At 57.1% G+C, this 22,217-nt stretch overlaps 1 protein-coding gene across 2 annotated transcripts in view; it reads right to left on the bottom strand.

The window, feature by feature from the left end:
• Window positions 1-19,632, bottom strand: part of SLC6A3 (solute carrier family 6 member 3) — a 37,462-nt gene extending 17,830 nt beyond the window's left edge. For both annotated transcript variants that reach the window (XM_072807392.1, XM_072807393.1), the window contains exons 1-6: window positions 19,503-19,632; window positions 17,464-17,793; window positions 15,998-16,129; window positions 11,063-11,288; window positions 3,051-3,189; window positions 2,132-2,266 (exon numbers count right to left, since the gene is read on the bottom strand). In XM_072807392.1, the coding sequence (XP_072663493.1) occupies window positions 2,132-2,266; window positions 3,051-3,189; window positions 11,063-11,288; window positions 15,998-16,129; window positions 17,464-17,749 (918 nt within the window). In that variant the 5' untranslated portion in view covers window positions 17,750-17,793; window positions 19,503-19,632. The remainder of the gene's footprint in view (window positions 1-2,131; window positions 2,267-3,050; window positions 3,190-11,062; window positions 11,289-15,997; window positions 16,130-17,463; window positions 17,794-19,502) is intronic.
• Between the last annotated feature and the right edge of the window lie 2,585 nt (window positions 19,633-22,217).

Raw genomic sequence — 22,217 nt, 5'->3', positions numbered from 1 at the left:
TGAGTGTGGCCACCAAGAGCTTGGGGGGGGGGGGCAGGAGTATGGGCAGCACTTGGGCCAGGAGGAGCCCTGGGTGGACATCCCAGGATGATCACCAAGCCAGGGAGGCTCTGTCCCTGCCCTATCCAGAGGAGGCCTGGAGGAGCTGATGCAAAGGTCAGCCAGGACCCCACAGCAGAACCAGGAATGGCTTCACCCTCTGGACTGGGGACCACATGGACCTGTCCCTTCAGGACCTCAGGTACACCAGAGCTCGGGGGTTATAGGCCTACTCTGTCCTGGTCTATGTCCCCTCTTAGTCCTGAGTGGACAGGGTAGTTGGAGAGGCCAGAACACACTGATTTGTCCAAGATATTCACCATCTATCTGTCACCCATTGACTATGTGTCCATCAATCACCTACCTATCTATCCATCATCTATCCATCCACCCACCCACCCACCCATCCATCTGTGCATCCATCCATCATCCATCCATTTTCTATCTATCCATCCATCTAGCATCTACCCATCCACTTACTATCTATCTCTACGTACCTATCATCTTCCACCTTCTATCATCTAATTTCTGACAGCCTCTCGTTTCTGTCATTTATTCTCTGCTTCACACATGAGCATCTTTCTACACATACCAGCACATGTCTGGCTTCCTCCTGTGCACTACCTGGTTTTCCTGCCCAACGCACTAGCTTCCTTCCGTTGTCCTCATGTTATTTTCTTCGATTTCTTCATCGTGGCTTCCTGGCCTCAGACACCCACACCATCTGCTCCTGGAAGCACACCCGTGGCTCCCTATTGGCTTTCCACCATGTGGACACTCTTCATCTTCCCTCACTTGTGCAGAGCATGCGTCTGCTGCTCTCATGGCCTTACTGCCTGTGCTTGTGTGGGCTCCCCAGCAGCCTGCCCCGCGCCATGCTCCCTGCCCTCTCTGGCCGGTGCCTCCCACTGCTGCTGCAGCTTCACACCCTCGCTCTGCTGCTCCTCCACTCCCTGGGGGCTTCCTGGGGGCTAGGAGCCACACCTGCCTCCCCTCCTACCTGTTCCTTCCATTCCCACCTCAGGGCTGTGCCTTTCTGCATCCCTGGTGAGCACCACACCTGACTCTCACTACTAATACCCAGCAGCATTGGGCAGCAATCCTCCAAACAGCCCCCTGTCCCCCTCTTCATGCCCCTACACCCCAGCTATCCCTCCCGGTATGCCTCTTGGCTCTGCCACAGTGAGTCCCCTGGGTGGCCACTGGGGTCCCCACCATCTGCCAAAATCTAGTGCACATGAATTCTCAATTATCTCCTGAGAATGCTCCCTTTTCCTTCATCCTCACCACCTGGCCAATGGCCAGGCCAATGGCCACTCCCATTTCTGGGCTCATCTGGCCAATGGCCACTCCCATTTCTGGGCTCATTTCCCTAAAATGCTGCTGCCCCTTCTCTTTCCCTCTCTTGGGAGGCCTGTCTGTCCCATGGCCTTGCCAGGCTCCCTCTCTTCAGAATGATTGCTCTCTTTGTTGAAGAAATGTGCAGCCCAGCTGCAGACTTCGTTTCAATGTGATGTGAATTAGATCTGTCCCTTGTGCCGTGGGCACTGTGAGTGTTTTCCCAACAAGGTTCGGCTTCCTGAGGAGCGGGCCTTGGTTCACGCAACCATGATGAACACGGAGCCAGAGCCCAGGGCTGCATTCCAAGTGAGTGGCCACACTTCCTGGCACAGACTGGGCAGCCCGTTGGTGCTTATCTGAGGAACCTGAGAGCATTCCTTCAGGAAATGGAATGGGCCGGGGGGGAAGATGCCAACTGGAAGCAGCCTTCTATTCTATTTCTGCAGAGGTTGAGCCCGTGGTCTGCTCCCCTGACTTTCTTATTTGGTCCACTCAGCTGCCCGCTGTGTGCACATATCTCCCTGGTCAATCGGGGGGTGCATGCTGCTGGGTGTGGTCAGGTGTGCCGCTGGCCTTGCGGAGCCCTGCATGCAGCAGAGCAACCCATACCTGCTGGGTTTAGAGGGTAAGGTAAGAAATTACAGCCCAGCTGCTGCCTTTGGGATCTCCAGCCCCAGAACACAGGAGGCCCACAGCACGCAGCCTGCTAGTGCAGGTGGGCGGCAGGGCCGCGAGTGAAGGGCATACTCACAGAAGACTCGCAGAGCCGATGGAAGTCTACGCTCAGGTACGCTCTGATGCCGTCGACGGCCCCAGGGAGAGTGATTCCTCGCAGAAGCAGGGCAAAGAGGACCACGTACGGCATGGTGGCTGTGATCCATACAACCTGGGAGAGGACGGCGTCACCAGGTATCACCACTGGCGGGGTGGCTGCGGGGTCACCCTGGTCGGTGGCTGTGGCTGGGAAGCCCGTAATCCCAAACATTCATGGGATGCCAGCTCAGCCAAGGCTCCCTGCAGTGGGCGGTTAACGCCATCTACCCTGTGACTTTCCCAGGGATTAAAATGGACAGACAACTTGGCAAAGAAGGGATGTTCTGCAGTGGGCAGGGGTGGCTGAGTTTCTGATGCATGAGATGCAGTGAATTTGCACTGGTTGTGCAGAGGCACACCTAGGGGGTGTGTAAAAGGTGGATTCTGGGCTGGGAGGTGGGGGGCGGGAACCTATCCTTCCTGAGAGGCTCTGGGGTGGTGGCACTTCACTACACACACAGTACGTGACAGGCACGTTTTGGTCAAATTGCTTTGGGCGCCCAGATAATAACTGAGTATTTTCATAAGGAAAAAACAATTTATGTTGTGCTTGTGTTCATGCTGGAAATACCCTGCTATGAGTGTCCTCCCCTTGGCACTATTTGCTAACCACAGCACCCCCGTCTGCTCCCCGACATGCCGCAGCCCCCCGTCTGCTCCCCGACACCCCCTGCAGCCCCCATCCACTCCCCTACCCACCGCAGGCCTCCGTCTGCTCCCCGACACCCCCCGCAGCCCCCGTCCACTCCCCTACCCACCGAAGGCCTCCGTCCGCACCCCTACCCACCGCAGTGCCCGTCTGCTCCCCAAGCATGACCATGTGTCCACTCCCCAGCTGGCAGTGGCTGCAGCCTCACCTTCCCAGAAGTCTTCACTCCCTTCCACAAGCTAAAGTAGAGCAGGATGATGACCAGCACCAGGCAGGAGGTGAGCTGCCACCGGGGGGGACCCAAGTCATCGATGCCGCGGCTCTCATGGAGGTGCAGCACGCCGCGCCTGGAGAGGGCAGGAGAGGTGCGTCCTTCAGCGGTGCTGCCCCCCTCCCCCCAGAACTGCAACCAGAAAGAGACCCTCCGTCCCCCACCTCGGCCTGGCCGAAAGCACCTGGCCTGGTGGGACCAGAGAGCCCCGGTGAGAAGGGTCAGGCCCCGCAGTCTAGCTAAGACGCAGGGCAGCCCGGCCCTGACCTCTGTCCCTTGGCACCTCTGATTTCTGGAGCCGGGGAGAGTAACAGGCACTTTGGAAACCAGGAGGAAGGCACTAGTGACATGGTACCCCCAAGGGGTGGGCCGGGGCCCTCTGCAGGGGTGAAGCTGAGCAGACTCAGAGCACTAGAACAGGACAGGCAGACGGCTGCGCTGTTCTCCGAGGGGAGAGGCCCATGGCATTTGCTCACGCGGCTCCAGAGCCTCGAAGAGGATCCGCAGGTAACAGACACAGGAAGACTCTGCTCTGCGCTCCTGCCAGACCCAGTCTTGTGGAGGGAATCCGTCAGAAGGGCGGAACACGACGCCGTGAAGAGAGGACGGGACTTATGGCCCCTGGAGCTCTCCCTGGGCACCACATTCCCTAGATCCCCTGACCTCCTGTGGAGTCCCGGGCACCTCCCTGCATGGTACCCCCTAGATCCCCTGACCTCCTACAGGAAAGGTGGCAGCACCATCATGTTTGCTGTACACCTGCTACCTCACCTTCATGGTTGGGATTTGGAATCACAGCTGACACCATGTTATGCTGCTGCTTCACGAGGTGGAGGGGCCCATTGTGAAAGGAGCCATCACTGCCCAGATCTGCTGAGGTCCCAAGAAAATAATCCTGACACCCACAGCAGAAAGCTGCAGACTCTGGGGCTTCCCACCAGCTCCAGGCATCACAGGACCATGTTGGAGGGATTCAGGTTGTCAGACCCCAGAATCACAGTCTCGTGGCAGGGGAGGTGGTGATGGGCACCACCAGAGCCCAGCTCAGCACTGCCAGCTCGCTCAGCACCGTCCAAACTCACATCAACTTCTCTCCTTTCTGGAGCACGGGCCACCCCCTAAAGTGATGGGAGCCCCCCACACTCAACACACACACGTGGTCTGCTGCACCCACAGTGTGAGGTATGGGAGATGGAGCCCCTGTGGCAGGAGAGGAGGAGGCCACTGCTGGGACAGTGCTCAAGTGGCTGTGCCCTGCCTGCCCTCCCTGGGCTTGTCCACCCCTGGACCTGTCCTCCCATGGCGTGTTCTCACTGGATCTGTTCTCCATGGGGCCAGTCCTCCCCCAGGCCTGTCCCCCCATAGCATGTTCTCACTGGGTCTGTCCTCCCGGGCCTGTCCACCCTGGGGCCTGTCCTCCCTGGGGCCTGTCATCCCTTGCACCTCCTCTGGAAGTACAATTTCCCAGCACCTCCCAGCCTGGCTCTGTGTTGGCTGCCCCTCACCCCCCCATGTCCTAGTCCCTAAGTCTTAAACCCAGAACTTCTGTGCACTAACAGGATATGTGGGGTGACGCGTGAGTGCGACCACACAGCCAGAGGCCCAGTCACACCTTTGCCTCCTTGCAAGTCCTCCTACATGTGCAGGGCTGCACACCTTGGCCTGCTGGCTGATGGCCCTGTAACCACTCACTCCCTTGCCCGGAAGGAGCCCCGGGGCCCACAGGCCTGTGGAGCCTCCCACACGGAGGGGGCGGCTTAGAAGAGAGCACATGGCTCCTCCACACCACACACTGTTTCCACTTGTAAATCGCTTGTGGAATTAGCACATCGGTACTGGTTCAATTCCCTTCCCCGAGATTAAAAACTCTTCTTGTTCTGAAGTCATTTGAAATCCCTCAGACAATTAGGGGACCAGACCTGCAGGGTGCCATGGGCCTGGGGCCAGGAGCCAGCAGCACAGGCAGCCTCAGGGTCAGGGCGGGAAGGACACGGCCCAGGGGTGGGTGCGCGGCCTGGGGGGGCGATGAAGGGCGCCTGGGTAGGCCGTGTGGGGCTGACACGCAGAAAGGTCTGGAGCCGGAAGCAGCCAGGAGGACCAGGCCGTTAAGGCCTGCGCAGCCAGCAGCTGTGGGGAAGGTACAACGTGTCCACGTTCAGCCGGATTCCTTCCTCAGGTTGAGTTTGTGGTAGGTCACGGATGTGGACACCAGCAGAGCACTGAGGTGTGCCAGGCACGCGCAGGCTCCACGAACCCTGCCTCCCCCACCCCCACGGCAGCCCCTTACCGGGTCCCGTGACGTGGGACCCAGACAGCCCCGCTCAACCCATCCTCTGTCTGGGGCGCTGGTGTCTAGAGAAAGGAGCTGAGGGGCCTGCGCGCTGGCCCAGAGGGAACAACGTCACAGCCAGAGGGGACAAAGGACCCCACACGGCTGTTTCCAGACAGGATGGAGGCGATGCGGGCCTGACCCCCCTGAGAGAAGGGAAGGGGTGAGATGTGCCCATCAATGCCCCAGCACCCTGCCCGGCGGCACCCCTGAGGGCAGGCTCAAGTGAACGTACTGGTGGGGGTGCTCAGGCCAGCTGGGGTATGGGGAAGGACCTGCCCAGGTGCCCACTGACGTGCAGGGCAGCCCCTAGGGGTTAGTGGCTGAGAGGTGCCCAGAGCTCAGCTGGGGCTGGGGTCGCTGGGCTCCTGCTGGCCAGAGCAGGGGACGTGCAGGCCACATGGGGAGCTCGGGGGGTCTGGAAGAGGGGTGAACTGTTCCTGAAGCAAAGAGCCCCCGGGATCACATCAACACAGCTTAATAACGCGCTTCAACTCCCCACCAAGACAAATGTCACATTCCTTAAAGGAAGACAACAAAATCTAATACGCATGAATGTGAAACTCATGAAGCCTCGTGTGTAATAAGAAAATTACTAGACACAACAACAAGAAACCGTGGCGTACAACCAGGAGAGATCCTGCCAATGGCTCCCTCCCACGCCATACAAACATTAACTCAAAGTGGGTCAAGGACTTAACCATAGAGCCAAAGTTATAGATTCTCGGAAGAAACAGTAGGGGTTGAGCCTTGTGACCCTGGGTTTGGCAATGGGTTTTCCAATATGACAAGCCACACAGGTAAACTCACTTCATCAAAATAAAAAACCTTTCGTGCATCAAAGGACACGACAACAGAGTAAACGGGTAACTCACAGAATGAGAGAAAACATTCGCAAATCATGTGTCAGGTACGAGATTACTATCCAGAATATATAAAGATTTAAAACCCCACAAGAAAAAAAATCCAAACAACTCAATTTAAAGGCGGTCAAAGTGGAGGTAGATCAAACTAGGAGTCTCTCACGGTGAAGGAAGCCACCCACAAACTGAAAAGTCAACCTGCTGGTGGGACGAAATATTTGCAAATCATATATTTTACAAGAGGTTAATACCCAAAATGTATACAGAACACATACAACTGAAGAGCAAAACACAAACCATATGTTAAAAAAAAAAAAAAAGGTAGGTCTGAACAGACATGTCTCCAATGAAGACACACAGATGCCAACAGACACGGGAGGATGTTCACCATCACCCATTGAAACCATGATGAACGGTGGTCAGGACGGCTGTTATAAATAAGTCAAGAAATATCAGGTGCTGGCAACAAGGCAGAGACAAGAGCCTTCATGTATTGCTGGGGGGGAATGCAAGCTGGTGCAGCCTCCATGGGAAACAGTGTGGGAGCTCCTTAAAAAATTAAAAAATAGAGCTACCCTACGACCCACCAATCTCACTTCTAGGTATTTATTTGAAGAGAATGAAAACACTAACGCAGAAATACATCTGCACCTCTATGTTCATCACAGCATTATTTACAATAGCCAAGACATCAAAACAACCCAAGTAAAAAAAAACCCAAAAAACAAAAAACAAAAAAACCCAAAACAACCCAAGTGTCCACTGATGGATGAACCAAATATGGGCCCTGCATATGGTGGGATATTGTTCAGCCTTACGAGGAAGGAGACTGACCCCTCTCCGGAGCAGTTGGACCTTGAGGATGTCGTGCAGAGTGAGATGAGCCATGCTGGATGGTTCCTCTTATATACGATCCCCAGAGTTGTCAAAGTCACAGAGATGGGAGTAGGACAGTGAGCGCCAGGGGCTGGGGGAGGCAGAGAGGGAGTCAGTGTTTCATGGGGACAGAGTTTCAGTTTGGGAGGATAGGAAAGTCCTGGAGATGGAGGATGGTGATGGCTGCACAGCGCGGCACATATGCTTAATGCCACTGAACACAGACTTAAAAATGGTCGAAATGATGTATTTTATGTATAGTTTACCACCATTTAAAGAAATCCCCCTAAAAGGAGGCAAAATATGTTTCAGGAAAGCTAAAGCAGAGAAAACTCATTGCCAGCAAGTCTACACTGTAAGACATGTTAAAGGAAATTCTCCAGATGGAAGGAAATGAAGCCAAAATGGAAATCTGGATCCACAGAAGGATAGGAGGGCACCAGAAACAGCAAATACGCAGGTAAATACAGAAGTTAGGTTTTCCATTTCACATTTATTTAAAATGTAATTGCCTGTTTCAAGCAAGGATGGGAACAACATACCGTGGAGTTTCTAACACACGGGAGAAGCAAAACCCAGGACAACAGGGGACAGGAGGGGAGATGGGAGTGTGTGGCTGACAGGCTCCTAAGCCATGTGCGAAGTCTACAATGTCATCTGATGGTAGACGATGAGGAATTAATGATGGAAACTCTATAAATATCCACAAAAATGAAAACAGAGCAATAAGCCAACAGCGTAGCTAAAATGGGAGCCTGAAGATCAGTCAGCTCAAAAGATGGGATTAATAGAGGGAACAAGAAAGAGACAAGACCATGGAAAAGATCAAGAAGAAAGACTTAAGCCCAACCACAGGGATAATCATTGAACGGAAACCCCAATGACAAGATGGAGATTGTTACACTGAATAAAAAAGCGAGGACCAGATCTATGCTGCCTACAAGAAACACACTCTCAATGTGACACGTAAGGGTCATAGATACCAGGATGGAAAAGGTACCAACGCAAAGACTGCCCACCGCAAGGTGAGGCTGGTCACCGTGCTGCTGGACGCAGCTACTTCAGGATGGGGAATGCGACCAAGAGGGACATTTGGTCCTGGGAAGCGGTCCATTCAAAGACCCAATAGTTGTAAACGCACACACGCTTTATAACATGGTCCCCAGATGTGCAAGCGAGGCCAACACTGACAGAGTCATGATGACAAAGAGGCAGACGCACAGTCATGGCTGAGATTCTCCGCAGCTGGGAGGACAGTGGACAGTAAGGATGTGAAGGACAGCAAGGCGCACTGGAGCTCCCAGAGCCCGCGGACACGGACGCAACTCCTTTCCCGGTGCGAGCACAACACACCCGCCGTGCGCACCAGGACAAGCTGAATACCGGATGTAGGGGCCTCAGGATGTTCTGAAATAATGAAGCTTTGTAAGTATAGTACGTCACTAAATCAGAAGTAAATCAGCAGTAGAAGCCTATCTAGCAGACCTCCAAATATTTCAGAACTAAATGGGAACCTCCCCCACCCCGAATCTCCATGAGCCAAAGAGGAAATCACAAGGCCAACCAGGGAGCACATCGAACTGAACAAAAGTGAAAACACAGGTGTGGAGCCTCATGGAAGCAGCTAAAGCTTCCTCTCAGAGGCAAATGCATAGCTTTCTAGTTGATAGTGGAAAGCAGGTGACGGTGGTGGTGATGTCTGTGGGCCGTGGGACATGTGACCCAGCCTGTGCGGGGGTTTCCAAGCCCACGGGCGCTGCCCCAGCTCAGCTCCACGTCCAGAAGTGAGTTCTTGGCACCGCGTCTCAGCCCTGGGAGTGACAGCCACGAGCCTCTGGTCCCTGCTCTGAGCCCGCAGTGTCTTCTCTTGCACACCCCCCAGGGACCCAACGTGGGAGTCTGGGTGGGGGCCTGGGTTGACGAGGACAGCGCTCCTAGGGCAAGCACCCAAGCCTCCACGCTCCCTGGTAAGACCTAACGGAAGTTACAGCCACATCATGTTCCCCTCTGCTGTCTCAGGTGCAGCCATGCGCCTGGTGGAGTCCTTCCCACCGTGAATCCTTCTGCGGCCCCACGCACAAGACAGGCGGTCCCCCCCCGCCCCGGTGTCACCTGGCACCTTCCAACCTCTCTGCTGGCTTTCCACATTGTACAGAAAATCCACTTTGGAACTGTAAGAGCCACCCCAGCTTGAAACCTGAGTACTCATGTGGTTGGCGTGCTGACAGACCCAACCCAAGGCAGCACTGAGCACCTGAGCGCCCCTCCGTGCAGGGCCCTGACCTTGGCCCCCAGGTGCTCATCCCCCAGCACATCTGCATCCCCTCCCAGCACATCTGCATCCCCACTGCCTGCTGCAGAGCATCCCCACAGACCCCTTCCCTCTGCTCATGGCCAAGCTGGGCGTGGGGCCACAGGGATGAGTGTCCATGCAGCCTGGGCACGACCTGTCACTGCGACACTTAAATTCAGGAAATGCAGTGGGGGAACAGCTCAGCAGCAAGTGGTGTGGGTGATTATCACCCCTGAGAACAGCAAGCTCAACTTCTCTTTATCTAGACGATTCTCGCTTGCTCTCATCACGTTAGGATTTGCATCCACATGCTTGGACCCCCACCCCCCGCATCTCCATCTCCCACCCATGTGTCCAGCTGCGGACCATGAGCCCTGTCCTTCCTTCCCCGTCCTCCTCACCATGCTACTCTCTTCTAGTCCCACACCAACAGCATCCTCCTAAAGACAAGCACGTCCCATGGTGTACGACTGTTTCGCGCCCCAGCCACACTCCTCCTGACCATGACTCAAGAAAACCACGCATCATCCTGGCTGTGCCCCCAGACATTCCAAACCTGCCCCTCAATGCCGCCTCCCCCCATGGAGATATGGTGCCCACATGGGGCACAGAACCCCAGACCAAAGCATTTCAGGTTCTTGGTGTCTGAGACATGGTGTGACTATGGGTCTCAGCCCCTAGGAACACCTGCCCCACACCTACCACCCTGCTAGCAGCACCTAGCTCGCGGCCACAGGACGGGTCTCTGGGGCCCCAGGACTTGGACAGTCCCCTCCTCCCAGGAAATCCCTCCTTTCCTGAGTTCTTGGGGAATCCTAGGGGAGGCAGTGGGCATCTCTGTCCACCTGCCCGAGTCCTGGCTCTTCCCAGGAGGACAGGTCTGATGACTCAATGGGTGGCTCTTCTAGGTGGAGTCAGGCCATGTAGACAAGGGCAAAGGGGGCAGGAGCTGGGCCCAGAAGACCCAGAGAAGAATTGATTCGGGGATGTGGTGGATGCCAGGTGGTGCAGGTGCAGGGGAGGGGAGGGTACTGGGCAGCCCCCTAGATGTGGGGACCCAGGAGTGACTTGGGCAAGAATTAACGTTGTGTTTGTAGGAGGAAGAGAACATCTCAGGAGAAGCAACAGTGGCTGCACCTGGCACGCCTGGCCTGCTTAGGAGGCCGGAGGGGCGTCGATTCTGCATGCAGGGAAGGGCGGGGGGGCGGTTACGGAGAAGGCAGAGCCAGGTCCGCTCTGGGGGTGGCCCTGCAGCCCCCGCCCAGGGCCCACACGTCCTTCTGCAGGCTGCCCTTGGCCATGTCGTGCTCGCCGTGGGACAGCGCGGCCATGGGCCTGCTCTGCCTCCCACCCAGGACTCACTCCACAGGAGCGTCGCTGAGCCACTAGACGTGGGATTTGGAGACGCACCCTATGGGGAACCCAGAGGAATGGCACGCAGGCACCAGACAAGGGACCTCACCCCACCCTCGCAGGGTAGCATGGGCAGGGTAGCCGACCCCCGGGGCTGCCGCAGGGCACTGGACACTGTGTCCTTCCCGCCCCGAGGCCGACACGGCCCGTGATGTGCCACCACACCCCCACTTACTCAAAGTACTCGGTGGCGGGTGTGGTCCTGAAGGTGTCGTTGGGACTGGAGCTGGAGTTGCTGGAGTGGGCGTCTGAGCAGTTGGGGCTGTTCCACGTGTTGTTGCAGTGGACCCATGGCAGCTCCACGGTGAAGGAGGAGAAGAAGTAGTGCAGCGCCCAGGCGATGATGACGTTGTAGAAGAAGCCGACGTACAGCGAGATGAGGATGACCGTGAAGCCCACGCCTAGGGCGGGAGAGCACAGAGCGCCGTCTGCAAGGCACCCACCCTCCTTCCCTTACGTCGACTGGCTGACCACTGACATGGACACCTGGCCACGATGCTGCACACCCAGAGCCAACTAGTGAAGGCTCAGGTGGCAAAATTCATGCCATGATCACTGGCGGCTGCACCCAACCCCCCAAGCATCCAGGGCCGTGTGCCCTCAGAGACATGCATGGTCACCTAGGGCCACCCTGGTAGAACCAGGTCACCCACACACATACGGGGTGACCGAGGCCTATCTGTGGCTATCCACTACCACTTGTGGCCACTCAGCATCAACCTCAAGGGCCACCAGGTCATTGTGCCACTAGGCATAACTATCAGAATCATCTACTAGCACCCGTCACAGCTCAGGGCCATCTAGGGATACCCAGAGATACGCAGCATCACCCTCAGTCATCTAGGGTCACTCAGGGACATCCAGAGACACCAATGGTGCTTAGAAGCTAGGGTCCTCCATGGCCACCCACAGCTACCCAGAGCCGTTCAGAGCCATTTATGGCCATTCAGCGCTGCTCGTACCCCTCAAGACTACCCAGGGTAAACAGAGTCGTCTGGGTCATTCACAGCTTCCTAGAGCCATTTGAAGTCACACAGGGCCACGTAGGACCATTCAGCATCAGTCAAGGCTGTGCATGACTGTTCAGGGTCCCCCACCATCCCTGAGCATTCAAGGTCAGCTAGAACCATGCATGACCGTCCAGGGCCATCTGGGGCCATCTCTGACTGTCCAGGGTCACCTGGGGCCACACATGACAGTCCAGAGTTACCCGGGACCATCCCTGACCATCCACGGTCAGCCAGGGCCATCCCTGACCGTCCAGGGTCTCCTAAAGCAAACCAAGGCCTTTTGTGGTGACCTTTCCAGGGTCACAAAATGTGGGATCAGTCACTGAGGGGCTCTCAGCAAACTAGGACAGAGTGGCGAGCAGTCTTTGGAGCTGTGCCATCCTGATGGTGGCAGGTGCATCCGGCCTCCTCCCGTTGGCCAAGGGGCCTTCAGGTAAGTGTCCCGTTCCTGCCACATGGCTCCTCCATCAGGCTCCACACAGAACTCTTCACTTCAACTTTCCTTCTGAGCTTTGCAAATGGGATTTGTTTGGACTCAAGCTTTGATTCTCTCAGTTAAACCTGGTTGGTGCTGCATCTCGTGTGCCCGCTCGCAGCTGGGCCTGGCTGCAGGTGGAGCAGGCCTTCAGGTGATGTTTCCAGGAAGTGGCTTGTGGTGTCCTTTATGGACGTAACCCTGAGGAGAAGCAATTTTCATGCTCAGGGCACCTCACTAAAACTCTCTTCCTGCCCTGACAGCACAGAGAGGCACCAGAATTTATTTGTGCAAGTCTACTGAACAGACCAGTAGCAGGAGGGCCCTGAAAATAAAATAGGCCCTGGCGTGCAAACCGTCTTGGAAAACGTGGCAGGGTCTACGATGACAAAAACGTGACGGTTTTCTTCGGAAGGCCTTCCCGGGGTGGACTTGGTCAACGTGAAATAATGTTATACTGCAATTCTGCTCGCTGAGCTCCTCAGGACGGGGGCTGGGTTGTGATTCGCAGTGACCTGGCCTGGGGAGCTGTGTGGCCGGGGAGCTGTGTGACTGGGAGAGCATTGTGGAAGGCTGTCTCCAGCAGTGGGCTGACTGTGGATCCCTGGGTGGCGGGCTGCAGGCTTAGCCCTGTCCTGCACCCCGCCCCCCAAAAAAACACGGGGAACTCGGCACACTCCTGTCGGACTCCGGGAAGCCCGCAGCCACGTGCCAGCTCCAGCCAGCCCCACGTCTGAATGTCCATTTCCTTATGTTTCCGTTTTCCTTAATATTTCTTCATACTAACTTTATAACTTTTAACCTTGATATTAAACTGCATTTTGTCTTATTAAACCCCTTTAAATTGGTTTTAGGAAGAGGAGGAGTTTGATACATCACACTAAAATCATCGTTGACTACAAAATAAACCAGCATTTCCGCATACAGGTGAGCACGGTCTGCATTTGCCTGTGGCTGGAACCCCTGAAACAGGTCATCCAGGGAGGCAGGGCCCCCCACCTGCGAAAGCCAGTTCACTCCCAGCAGCACGGAAGCTCCCCTCAGGGGTCACCTGGGGACTCCACACTCCATCTCCAAGTGTGGCGCAGTCTCGCCTCTGTGGGGAAGGCACTGGCCACCCTGCAAGCTCAGGGCAGGGGCGGCCTGGGGATGGCAGGGCCTGCAGAGCACGCTTCACGTGGAGCCCTGTGGTGGTGGGGCCGCCGCCAAGGCAGCCCGTGTCTCGGTGCCTGAGGCCTGCTGCTCCCCGCTGCATCCCTCCATCGGGGGGTTGTGGAGAAAGAGGCGAGCGTCAGACAACTCACTTAAGCTTTGACTTCTTTGAGTGACTCCGCGAAGGGGACACCCAGGCCTGACACGGGGACACAGTCGGGCCTCACTCCGAAGATGCATCTGGACGGGGTGGGGGAGACATCTCTCCGTGGTTCCATTTTGGGGGGGGCCATGAATCATGGACGTTGGGACGAGCTGCTGACATCCTAGGATTCAGCAGGCAGTCCGTTTAGAGGGGAAAGCGCATGGCGCTGGCACTGCAGCAGCCTCACGCCTGGCCAGTCTCAGCATTTCTGCTGCTGGGGCACCTCTGCCCCCCAGAGCACCTGCTACTGTGATGCCACTGCCCTCCCCCCACCAGAGCTCCAGCCGAAGCAGCTGTGACTGTCCTTGCTCCTCAGCCGGATCAGCTGCCACCTCTGACCACAAACACTGACCCATCCTCGCTTGTCCCCAGAGATGACGAGGATTCTATCCTCCAAACAGGCTGACTTCTCAAGGACTTGCAAGAACCCTGTGGACTGACCTTCTAGGGACCACTTTCCTACTGAAACCAGGGTGTGACCAGGTGGCGCCCCCAGGTGATCCCCATGAGTCCTCCCTGAGCCCGGGCTCCTAAGACGCAGGTGGGCTGGGGGTCAGCTGTGTGCTGGAGGCTGGATGTGGGGTAGGATGTGGGTCTAGAACCAGTGCCACCGTGTCCCTGATGAGGCCGGGGTGCATTCCTCAGGGCCTCTAGTTCTGGGTGCTTGAATCTCCAGGAGGACCCACGGAGTGTGCAGCAAGGTGACATGGAGGGGCTGGCCCCCTGGCAGGCCCCTCAGCTCAACATGATGGCACTGTGGCTCTGCAGTGACAGGTGGGAGGGCCCGTGCGGAGTAGGGTAGCTGGAGCAATGGCTGGCCACTAGCTCGGGAGCATAGAGTAGATCTGTATGACAGAAAGGTGAGTTGGAGAGGTATAGACAGGTGATGGACGGACAGGTGGACAGTCAGGCAGATGGCAGAGGGTTGAACTCCATGGGTAGACGTGTGATGGTCGATGGCAGGTGGACAGGTAACAGACGGTGGACGGTCGGTGGTTGACAGGTAGTCGGATGGATACAGAGACAACCGTCAGGTGACAGATGGCATTAAGGGGCGATGGCGTCCCTCCAAAATTCACTTGTGGATGTTCTAGCCCTACTCAGCGTGTGACCTCGTTTGGAGTCGGGGTCTTCACAGACGTGGTCTAGTTAAGTGAGGCCATCAGGACATGCCCCCGTCCAGGTGACTGATGTCCTTGGAGAACCCGGACGTCTAGGTATAGGGATGCACGTGGAGGAAAGTTCTGGCACAGACTCTGTCACAGCCCTCAGGAGGAGTCAGCTTCGCCACTGCATCTCAAGTATGGATTTCTCTCCTCATCAGGCCTCGGGGCCTGGGGCACAGGGTGTGGCAGGTGGAGCAAACCCGGATGGATGGACAGATGACAGGCAGATGGGCGCACAGGTGAAGGGGGGGGACAGGTGTCTTAACACTGACACCTCCGCTCAGGAGCGCAGCCCGGCCCCCTGATAGGGCACACGGTCCTGAGGCCTCAGCACGGACTTCACAGCAGCACCGAGAGGGAAACAGGTCAGTGTGTGTGCGCAGGTCCGGGGGTGGGGGGTGGGGCAGAGACAGGGAGATGGAGAGACAGGGAGACAGTGAGATAGAAAGAGAGACAGGGAGAGACAGGGAGATAGACAGGGAGATAGGGATAGACAGAGAGACAGAGAGATAGGGAGAGACAGGGAGAGATGGAGAGACAGGGAGAGACAGAGAGGCAGGGAGAGACAGAAACATGGAGAGAGGGAGATAGACAGGGAGAGACAAAGATAGGGAGACAGAGAGACAGGGAGAGATAGGGAGACAGAGAGACAGAGGGAGACAGGGAGATAGAGAGATAGGGACAGACAGGGAGAGAGAGACACAGGGAGACAGGGAACAAAAGGAGGAGACAGGGAGATAGAGAGGAGGGTGATAGAGAGACAGGGAGAGATGGAGATAGGGAGGGACAGAGACAGGGAAAGACAGAGACAGGGAGATGGAGAGACAGAGAGAGACGGAAAGACATGGAGACAGAGAGACAGGGAGAGACAGAGACAGGTAAACAGGGAGATGGAGAGATAGGGAGAGACAAGGAGAGAGAGAGGGACAAAGACAGAGAGAGACCAAGACCAGGAGAGAGAGAGGCAGGGGCACAGATGTGCAGGGCACAGACACCTACCACGGCAGGACCGAGTGCACACAAGCCGGCAGCTCGCTCCGACACTCCCTGGAGCCACCAGGGTCTGGGCCACATGGGGTGTGGGGGTGCGTCTGGGCCTTACCTTTCAGAATGGGGCAGATCTTCCAGACCCCAGCAGCCCCTTCCCTGTTGAACTGCCCGAGGGCCAGCTCCATGTAGAAAAGGGGCATCCCAGCGATGATCATGAAGAGCAGGTAGGGGACCAGGAAGGCACCTGTGGGCCAGGACAGCACACTCAGCCTGGGGGTGCGATAGGGCCACTTGTGGACCCCGAACGCGGCCGCATCGCAGGCAGGACTGTCCTCACTCGCCTCCATCTGCTTCTCCCTGAAGCTCCCTGCCCAGGCCTCCCTCCAAAAGGAAGTCCCAGGCTGGGCTGGGAGCCACCTACGTTCATGCCTGGCCCCCCACTGTCCTCAGCACCCTGACGTATCCCTCCCAAAACCCCAACCAGCCCCGGTGCCACATTGTGACAGGACCCCAAGAGTCTTGCCACATAGGGGCCCGGCTCCCGGTGCTGCCTTCCCCCGCCTGCCCTGCAGTCCTTGGCCCCCGCACCTCTTGCTCATCTCTGGAAACGTCTGCCCCCGCCCCCCGTCGTAAATCCTCTAGAATCTGAGGTCCACTTCCGACCCTGCATGGGCTCTGTCCCCCTTCCCCAGCTGCCCATCTGCAGAGCTCGCCTCGGTCAGGGGCAGCCACCACCGGGGGTGGCCTGGGCTTCGGGCCTGGTCCTCTTGGGGCTGCACCTTGTCCCGAGTCTGAAATCTGGGGCCCCGTGGCTCTGCCTCAGATGAGAGGCCTTCGCCACAGTTCTCTTCCTGGGACAGGGAGGGGGCGGCAGGGAGACCCCTCAGTTCTGTCTTTGTGCCGCTCACAGCACCTTGCTTAGGCCTCATGCTCCCCCCGCAGGACGGGGGCGCCGGAAGTCCCCCCAGACATTCTTCCAAGCCCTTCCCATGTGCAGCCCTGAGGGACTGACAGCCACGGAGGCCGTGGAGAGCAGGCACCCGGACTCACCTAGGTGAGCACCAGCCCAACTGGCTGCTCACCTTCAATTTTTGGGAGACCCTGCCCCTTATTTTAGTTTTCTGCCTCGAGTCCAGAGACAGGTGCATGTGGTTCTAGGGCTGGCCGAGTTTGGGGCGCAGGGCGAGGGGAGATGGGGACACTTCCAGGGCCTCTGGCCACCCCAGATTCAAGGACCTCCACGCACTTTTGTAAAGACGGTTTTAAGTTGGCCAAAGACATCATCCTGTGGGCGTTTGAGAATTTTCTTTCCAAAGTGAAAGGTGTCTTTGGAAACAGAAGGTAGAGCCGAGGTGCCTCGGACCACCAAGTCCTGGCCTCAGGTCCTCAGCTGTGAGGTGCGGATTCACAACGAGGCTGCCCTGACCTCTGCTTCCAGGGTCTGGGACCCCCACCCGGGGAACGTGTGCCCTGCTAGGGCTGCGTTAGGAGCTCCGTCTCCACGCGAGGAGCCGGGCAGCTGGCGACCCCTCACAGCCGCCCTCGCAGTGGGGCCGTGCGGGCGGGGCCGGGACTCACCGCCGCCGTTTTTGTAGCACAGGTAAGGAAATCGCCAGACGTTGGCCAGGTCCACCGCGAAGCCAATCACCGACAGGAGGAAGTCGATTTTCTTGCTCCAGGTCTCTCGTTCTTGAGTCTCCAGGGGGGTCTGCGTGGGGTTGATGAGGGTAGAATTTGTGAGCTGCACCCCATTTTGCTCCTTGACCAGGACGAGTTCCACTGCCTTTGGGCCCATGGCGTTGGGCTCCTTAGCCGGCGCCACAGCCGAAGACATCAGTGCCACCGGGCATTTGCTTTTACTCATGGGCAGACTGGAGCCTCAGATTTCTGTGCCTCTTCACTCTGGGTCTTCAGGCAGCATGAAAAATAAACACACAGGAATGCAATGATTTTAGCAGCCTGAACCGCGGAGCCACCTGGTGGCAAGAGCAGAACCGGGGCACTTACGTTCATGTCTTTGGGGGCAGACGAATACATTCCAAGCATTTAGGCTGACACAGCCAAGGTTGAGAGCAGCAAGAGACGGGCCCTGGACACCTCAGGACAGATCCCCGCCTCACTCCCTCTTTCCCCGACACCCCTCTCTGTGCCAAAGTGCAATGCTGTATAATCTCCAATTTTTCTTTGAATAATAATGCAAAAAGTCACCTCTGCCCTCACCTCATTGCCAGGGACTAATGTCACAATCTTCAAATAGCATCCAAAAGTAAGTCCTTTGGGATGCCTGGGTAGCTCAGTTGGTGAAGCATCTGCCTTCCATTCAGGTCATGACCCAGGGTCCCAGGCCCGAGCCCTGAGTGGGGCTCCTGCTCAGCGGAGTCTGCTTCTCCCTCTCCCTCTGCCCCTCCACCCTACTCATTCTCTCCCTGTGTCTCAAATAAATAAATAAAATCCTTAAGAGTAAGTCCTTACACCAGTGCATATGTATTCTTTACACACAGCAGTAAAAGCAGAGAGCAATTTTTATAACCATAAATGAACCACAGTAATGCAAGTTTAAAGACAGCGATTCCAACAGCTTCTCCCAGGAATGCCTTCGCGGTGCACTCTGCCTGTGGCCCTGGGACTCACGTGCCCCACCTGGAAGGGTCCGGCGGACCAGAGCACCGCAGGATTTACCTGGGAGCAGATGACTTCCCGTGCTTAGTAACTTTACCAAGGAATTGCTTCCAAGATACTTTAGCAAAACCCCATGTAACAGAACCAAGGAGAACAAGGTTACACACGGACACAGCCAAGAGCAAGGTGGCCTACCCAGGTGATGGTGGCTTCAAACAGGACTTCTGGTATTGGGTTCCATCAGTATTGTTTTAACTGGACACATGCATACACACATACACACACACACAAAGAATAACCGCATGGCAGCTCTAACTGCTATGCTCCTGCTCCTCTGCAGCCAAATTTGAAAACTCACCATATAAGCTATTTTACCCACTGCTTCTCTGTGGCCCCTTCACTTGCAGTGACAAACCCAACATTCCTGAGATGTAGGGAAGATGGCCTGGCCTCGAAGGGGCTGTTGGGGGGGGGGGGACTGTCCTGCCACGGGGTCCAGCAGAGACCGCTGCAGCTGTAGGGGTGGCAAGCCTGTCGCTCTGACAATGGCCCTTGCAGGTGCATCCCAATCCCCTGCCAGGGGAGCCGGCACTCAGCCTTTAGGGGAGCCAACCCAACTCCTGAAGCCACACCCTCAAAGGCCGGGTTTGGGTACAGAAAGCAGAACGGGGCCTGTCAGAAAGCTTCGTCCTGCGCCCAGAAGGAGAAACAGAGCTGGCTGAGACACCTGTGCACTCTGGTCGTCCGTGCAATCACCCTGGGCGCGCAGACCAGCATCTCCACCAGCCCTCCGCTTCTCAGCAGTCAGACAGACCCCTGCCAGAGGCAGCGTTGGCCCTGACCCCCCGTGGGTCCCACACCCTGCAGCATCCGGCTCAGCAGGGCCCGGCGTGCACCCCGTCCTCGCGCACACACCTGTGGCCACCGGCACCGGCACCGGCACCGGCACCGGCACCGCCTCGGGCCGCGGAGGAGCGGCGCGCCGTGCCCCGACCTACCTGCCCGCCCGGCCTCGCCTGGCGCTGGGGTCCCGCCGCCCCGCGTGCGCAAGAGCTCCGGCTGCCTTCTTCCCGCTGCGCCGGGCGGCCGCGGCCTCCGGGCTCTTAAGCGGTGCCTGGCCGCCCCGCCCCTGCCGCCGTCGGGGGCGCCCTCCCGCCCGGCCCCGCCCCGGCCCCGCCCCGGGTGGGCGGAGGACCCCCCGGCCGCGCCCCCGCCCCCGCCCCGCCCCGCCCCCGCCCGGCGCCCCGCGAGTCTTCGCCGGCCGGGGGGAGCCGCGCGTCCCGGGGGAACCTGTCCAGGCGTCCCCGGGGCTGCCCTCCTCTCCGCCCTCGGCCTTGGGGCGCCCGGAGCATCGCCGGGGGAGCGGGCCGGGCCGCGGGGCACAGCGCTGGGGCGCGCGGGGCCGCGGGTTCCCCGCCCGCAGCGGCACCGACCCCCGCCGCCTACCGCCCTCCCGAGCCCTTTGGGGCGCCCTCGGGGGCTTCGCGCGGCCGCGCTGCGGCGACCGCTGCCCCTGCCCCGCCCGCGGGCCGCCGCGCCTCCTGTGGCCCGTGCGCAGCCCCCGCGTGCGCGTGGAGTCTCGGCGGCGAGGCCACCCCGGCCGCCCCGGCCCGCCCGCCCCGCCCCGCGCCAGCCGCCGCTGAACCGGGGCGCGGGGGCGCTGCGGGGAAAGGGTTTCGGGACCAGCCCGGGAAGCCGCGGCGGTCCGGACAGGCAGGACCACGTCCCGAGTCCTCGGCCCCCACGCGAGGCCAGGGCCCCGCCCGAGATGTGCAGCGGCCTGGAGGTGAGTGAGTGGCGCGGGGCCTCGCGCTGGGGGGCCCAGTCTCGGGCGGTTCCCCCCTCCGGTGCACCCTTTCCTTTTCCCACTGCATGTGCTGTGGCCGGCGGTCCACACCTGCCCCCAGCACGAGGCCAAGGAAACAGAGGGCCACCAAAGATGTTCTTCTAAATAAAGGAGGCAAGGTAGAACCGAGGGGTCAGACATGTGTATTAAATACACTTTCACACATTTATTTCCCTCAGTTCCGGAGGCTGGAAGTCTGAGATCTGGTGCTGGAGCCGGCTGGGTCTGCTGAGCGCCCCGGCTCCCCTCCCGGCTGGTCCTCACACCAAGGGGCAGGGCTGCTGGGGAGGAGATCACTGGGGCGGGGGTGGGAGGTAGAGCGCACTGCCTGGGCTTTCCTTTTAAGGGCACGAATCCCATCTTGGGGCCCCACCCACAAGACTTCCTCTCGGGATCCCTGGGTGGCGCAGCGGTTTGGCGCCTGCCTTTGGCCCAGGGCGCGATCCTGGAGACCCGGGATCGAATCCCACGTCGGGCTTCCGGTGCATGGAGCCTGCTTCTCCCTCTGTCTGTGTCTCTGCCTCTCTCTCTCTCTCTGTAACTATCATAAATAAATAAAAAAATTAAAAAAAAAAAAAAGACTTCCTCTCAACCTAATTGCCTCCCCAAACCCCACCTTCTAATGCATGTCTCAGGGGTCAAGGTTTCCACGCAGAATTTCAGAGGAGCTCAGACATTCAGTGTATGTAATAGTTCCAGACTGAGGTGTTTGTGTTCTTTAAATTGAGCTGTAGTTCTAGGATTTCATTTCCTTTCTTGGGATTTTGTTGTTGTCGTTGTTGTTTGTCCCTTGAGTTAATTATTGCCTGTTTTTTTTTCTCATTAATTTTCCACGTTCCTATCATTAATTCAACTCCAAACTCTCCAACAAATGTACAGATCTCCTTTAGATTTGTTAAAACAGGGGAGGCAGTGGTGATTTAGAGCCTCTGCCTCTGCTCCCTTATGGACAGCTGGCCCTCCAGTCTCACCGCCCAGCCTGTGTCCTGGCATTTCCCATGACCGTGACTCTGGGAACTCCTGCAAATGCTTTCCTGAACCGTATCCTGGTTTCTAGGATGCATGTGTGCTGCATTGTATTTTATCATCTTGCCCTCACCACCACCAGCGTCTCAGATCTCCTCCGCACCACGAAGGACAAGCTAGGAATTCTATCTTCTAAAATCCCTGCCCCATATAGTACCAGGTTAGAATTTGCCGACAAGAGACAATCATACCTGATAAGGTAGTTGGAAGAGAAGTAGAAGCCATTATTCCCCAGAGGCATCCTGTCAGCTCTGATGGGAGGTGAGAAATTCTTAGCAGCTTCCTGGAGAGCTTTTCAGAACCACCTGCTTTGCCTGAGGCAGTTGCTGGTCATGGCTGCGCTCCAGCCTCAGGTGTTGATCTCTTAACTGGAGTAACTCAACTCAAATCTTGGTCTATGCAGCTATTGGTGCAGCGAATGCCTCCCACCTCAACAATTAGTGGGAAAGACTATTAAGACCAGATTCCTTTCACCTGGCAGAGACAGCAGCAGCACACCGCCCCCCTACTCTCCACCCCCCTGCCCCCCCCACCATCTTATCTCAGAGCTAAATCAACTCTCCAGGTCACTGTCATGTCTAGTCCAGAGATATTTATTGTCTGCCACTTCACAGCATATGACATTGTCTATACTACACCACTGACTTCATGCTGAATCAACTTGGTGAGCAAGAAATAAAAAATATCAAGATGCATTGGTAAGACATGTGCTTGCTAGAGATTGGGAAAAAAATATAAATCTACACATAAATATAATATATAATGTATAATAATATATAATATACATATAAATCTATACATAAATATATAACATATATATAAATTCCAAAACTTGCCATCT

Source organism: Canis lupus, chromosome 31 (genome assembly GCF_048164855.1).
Source record: "Canis lupus baileyi chromosome 31, mCanLup2.hap1, whole genome shotgun sequence".
NCBI lineage: Eukaryota > Metazoa > Chordata > Mammalia > Carnivora > Canidae > Canis > Canis lupus.
The sequence above is the reverse complement of the archived record's forward strand: the minus strand, read 5'-3'. Positions and strand labels throughout refer to the sequence as shown.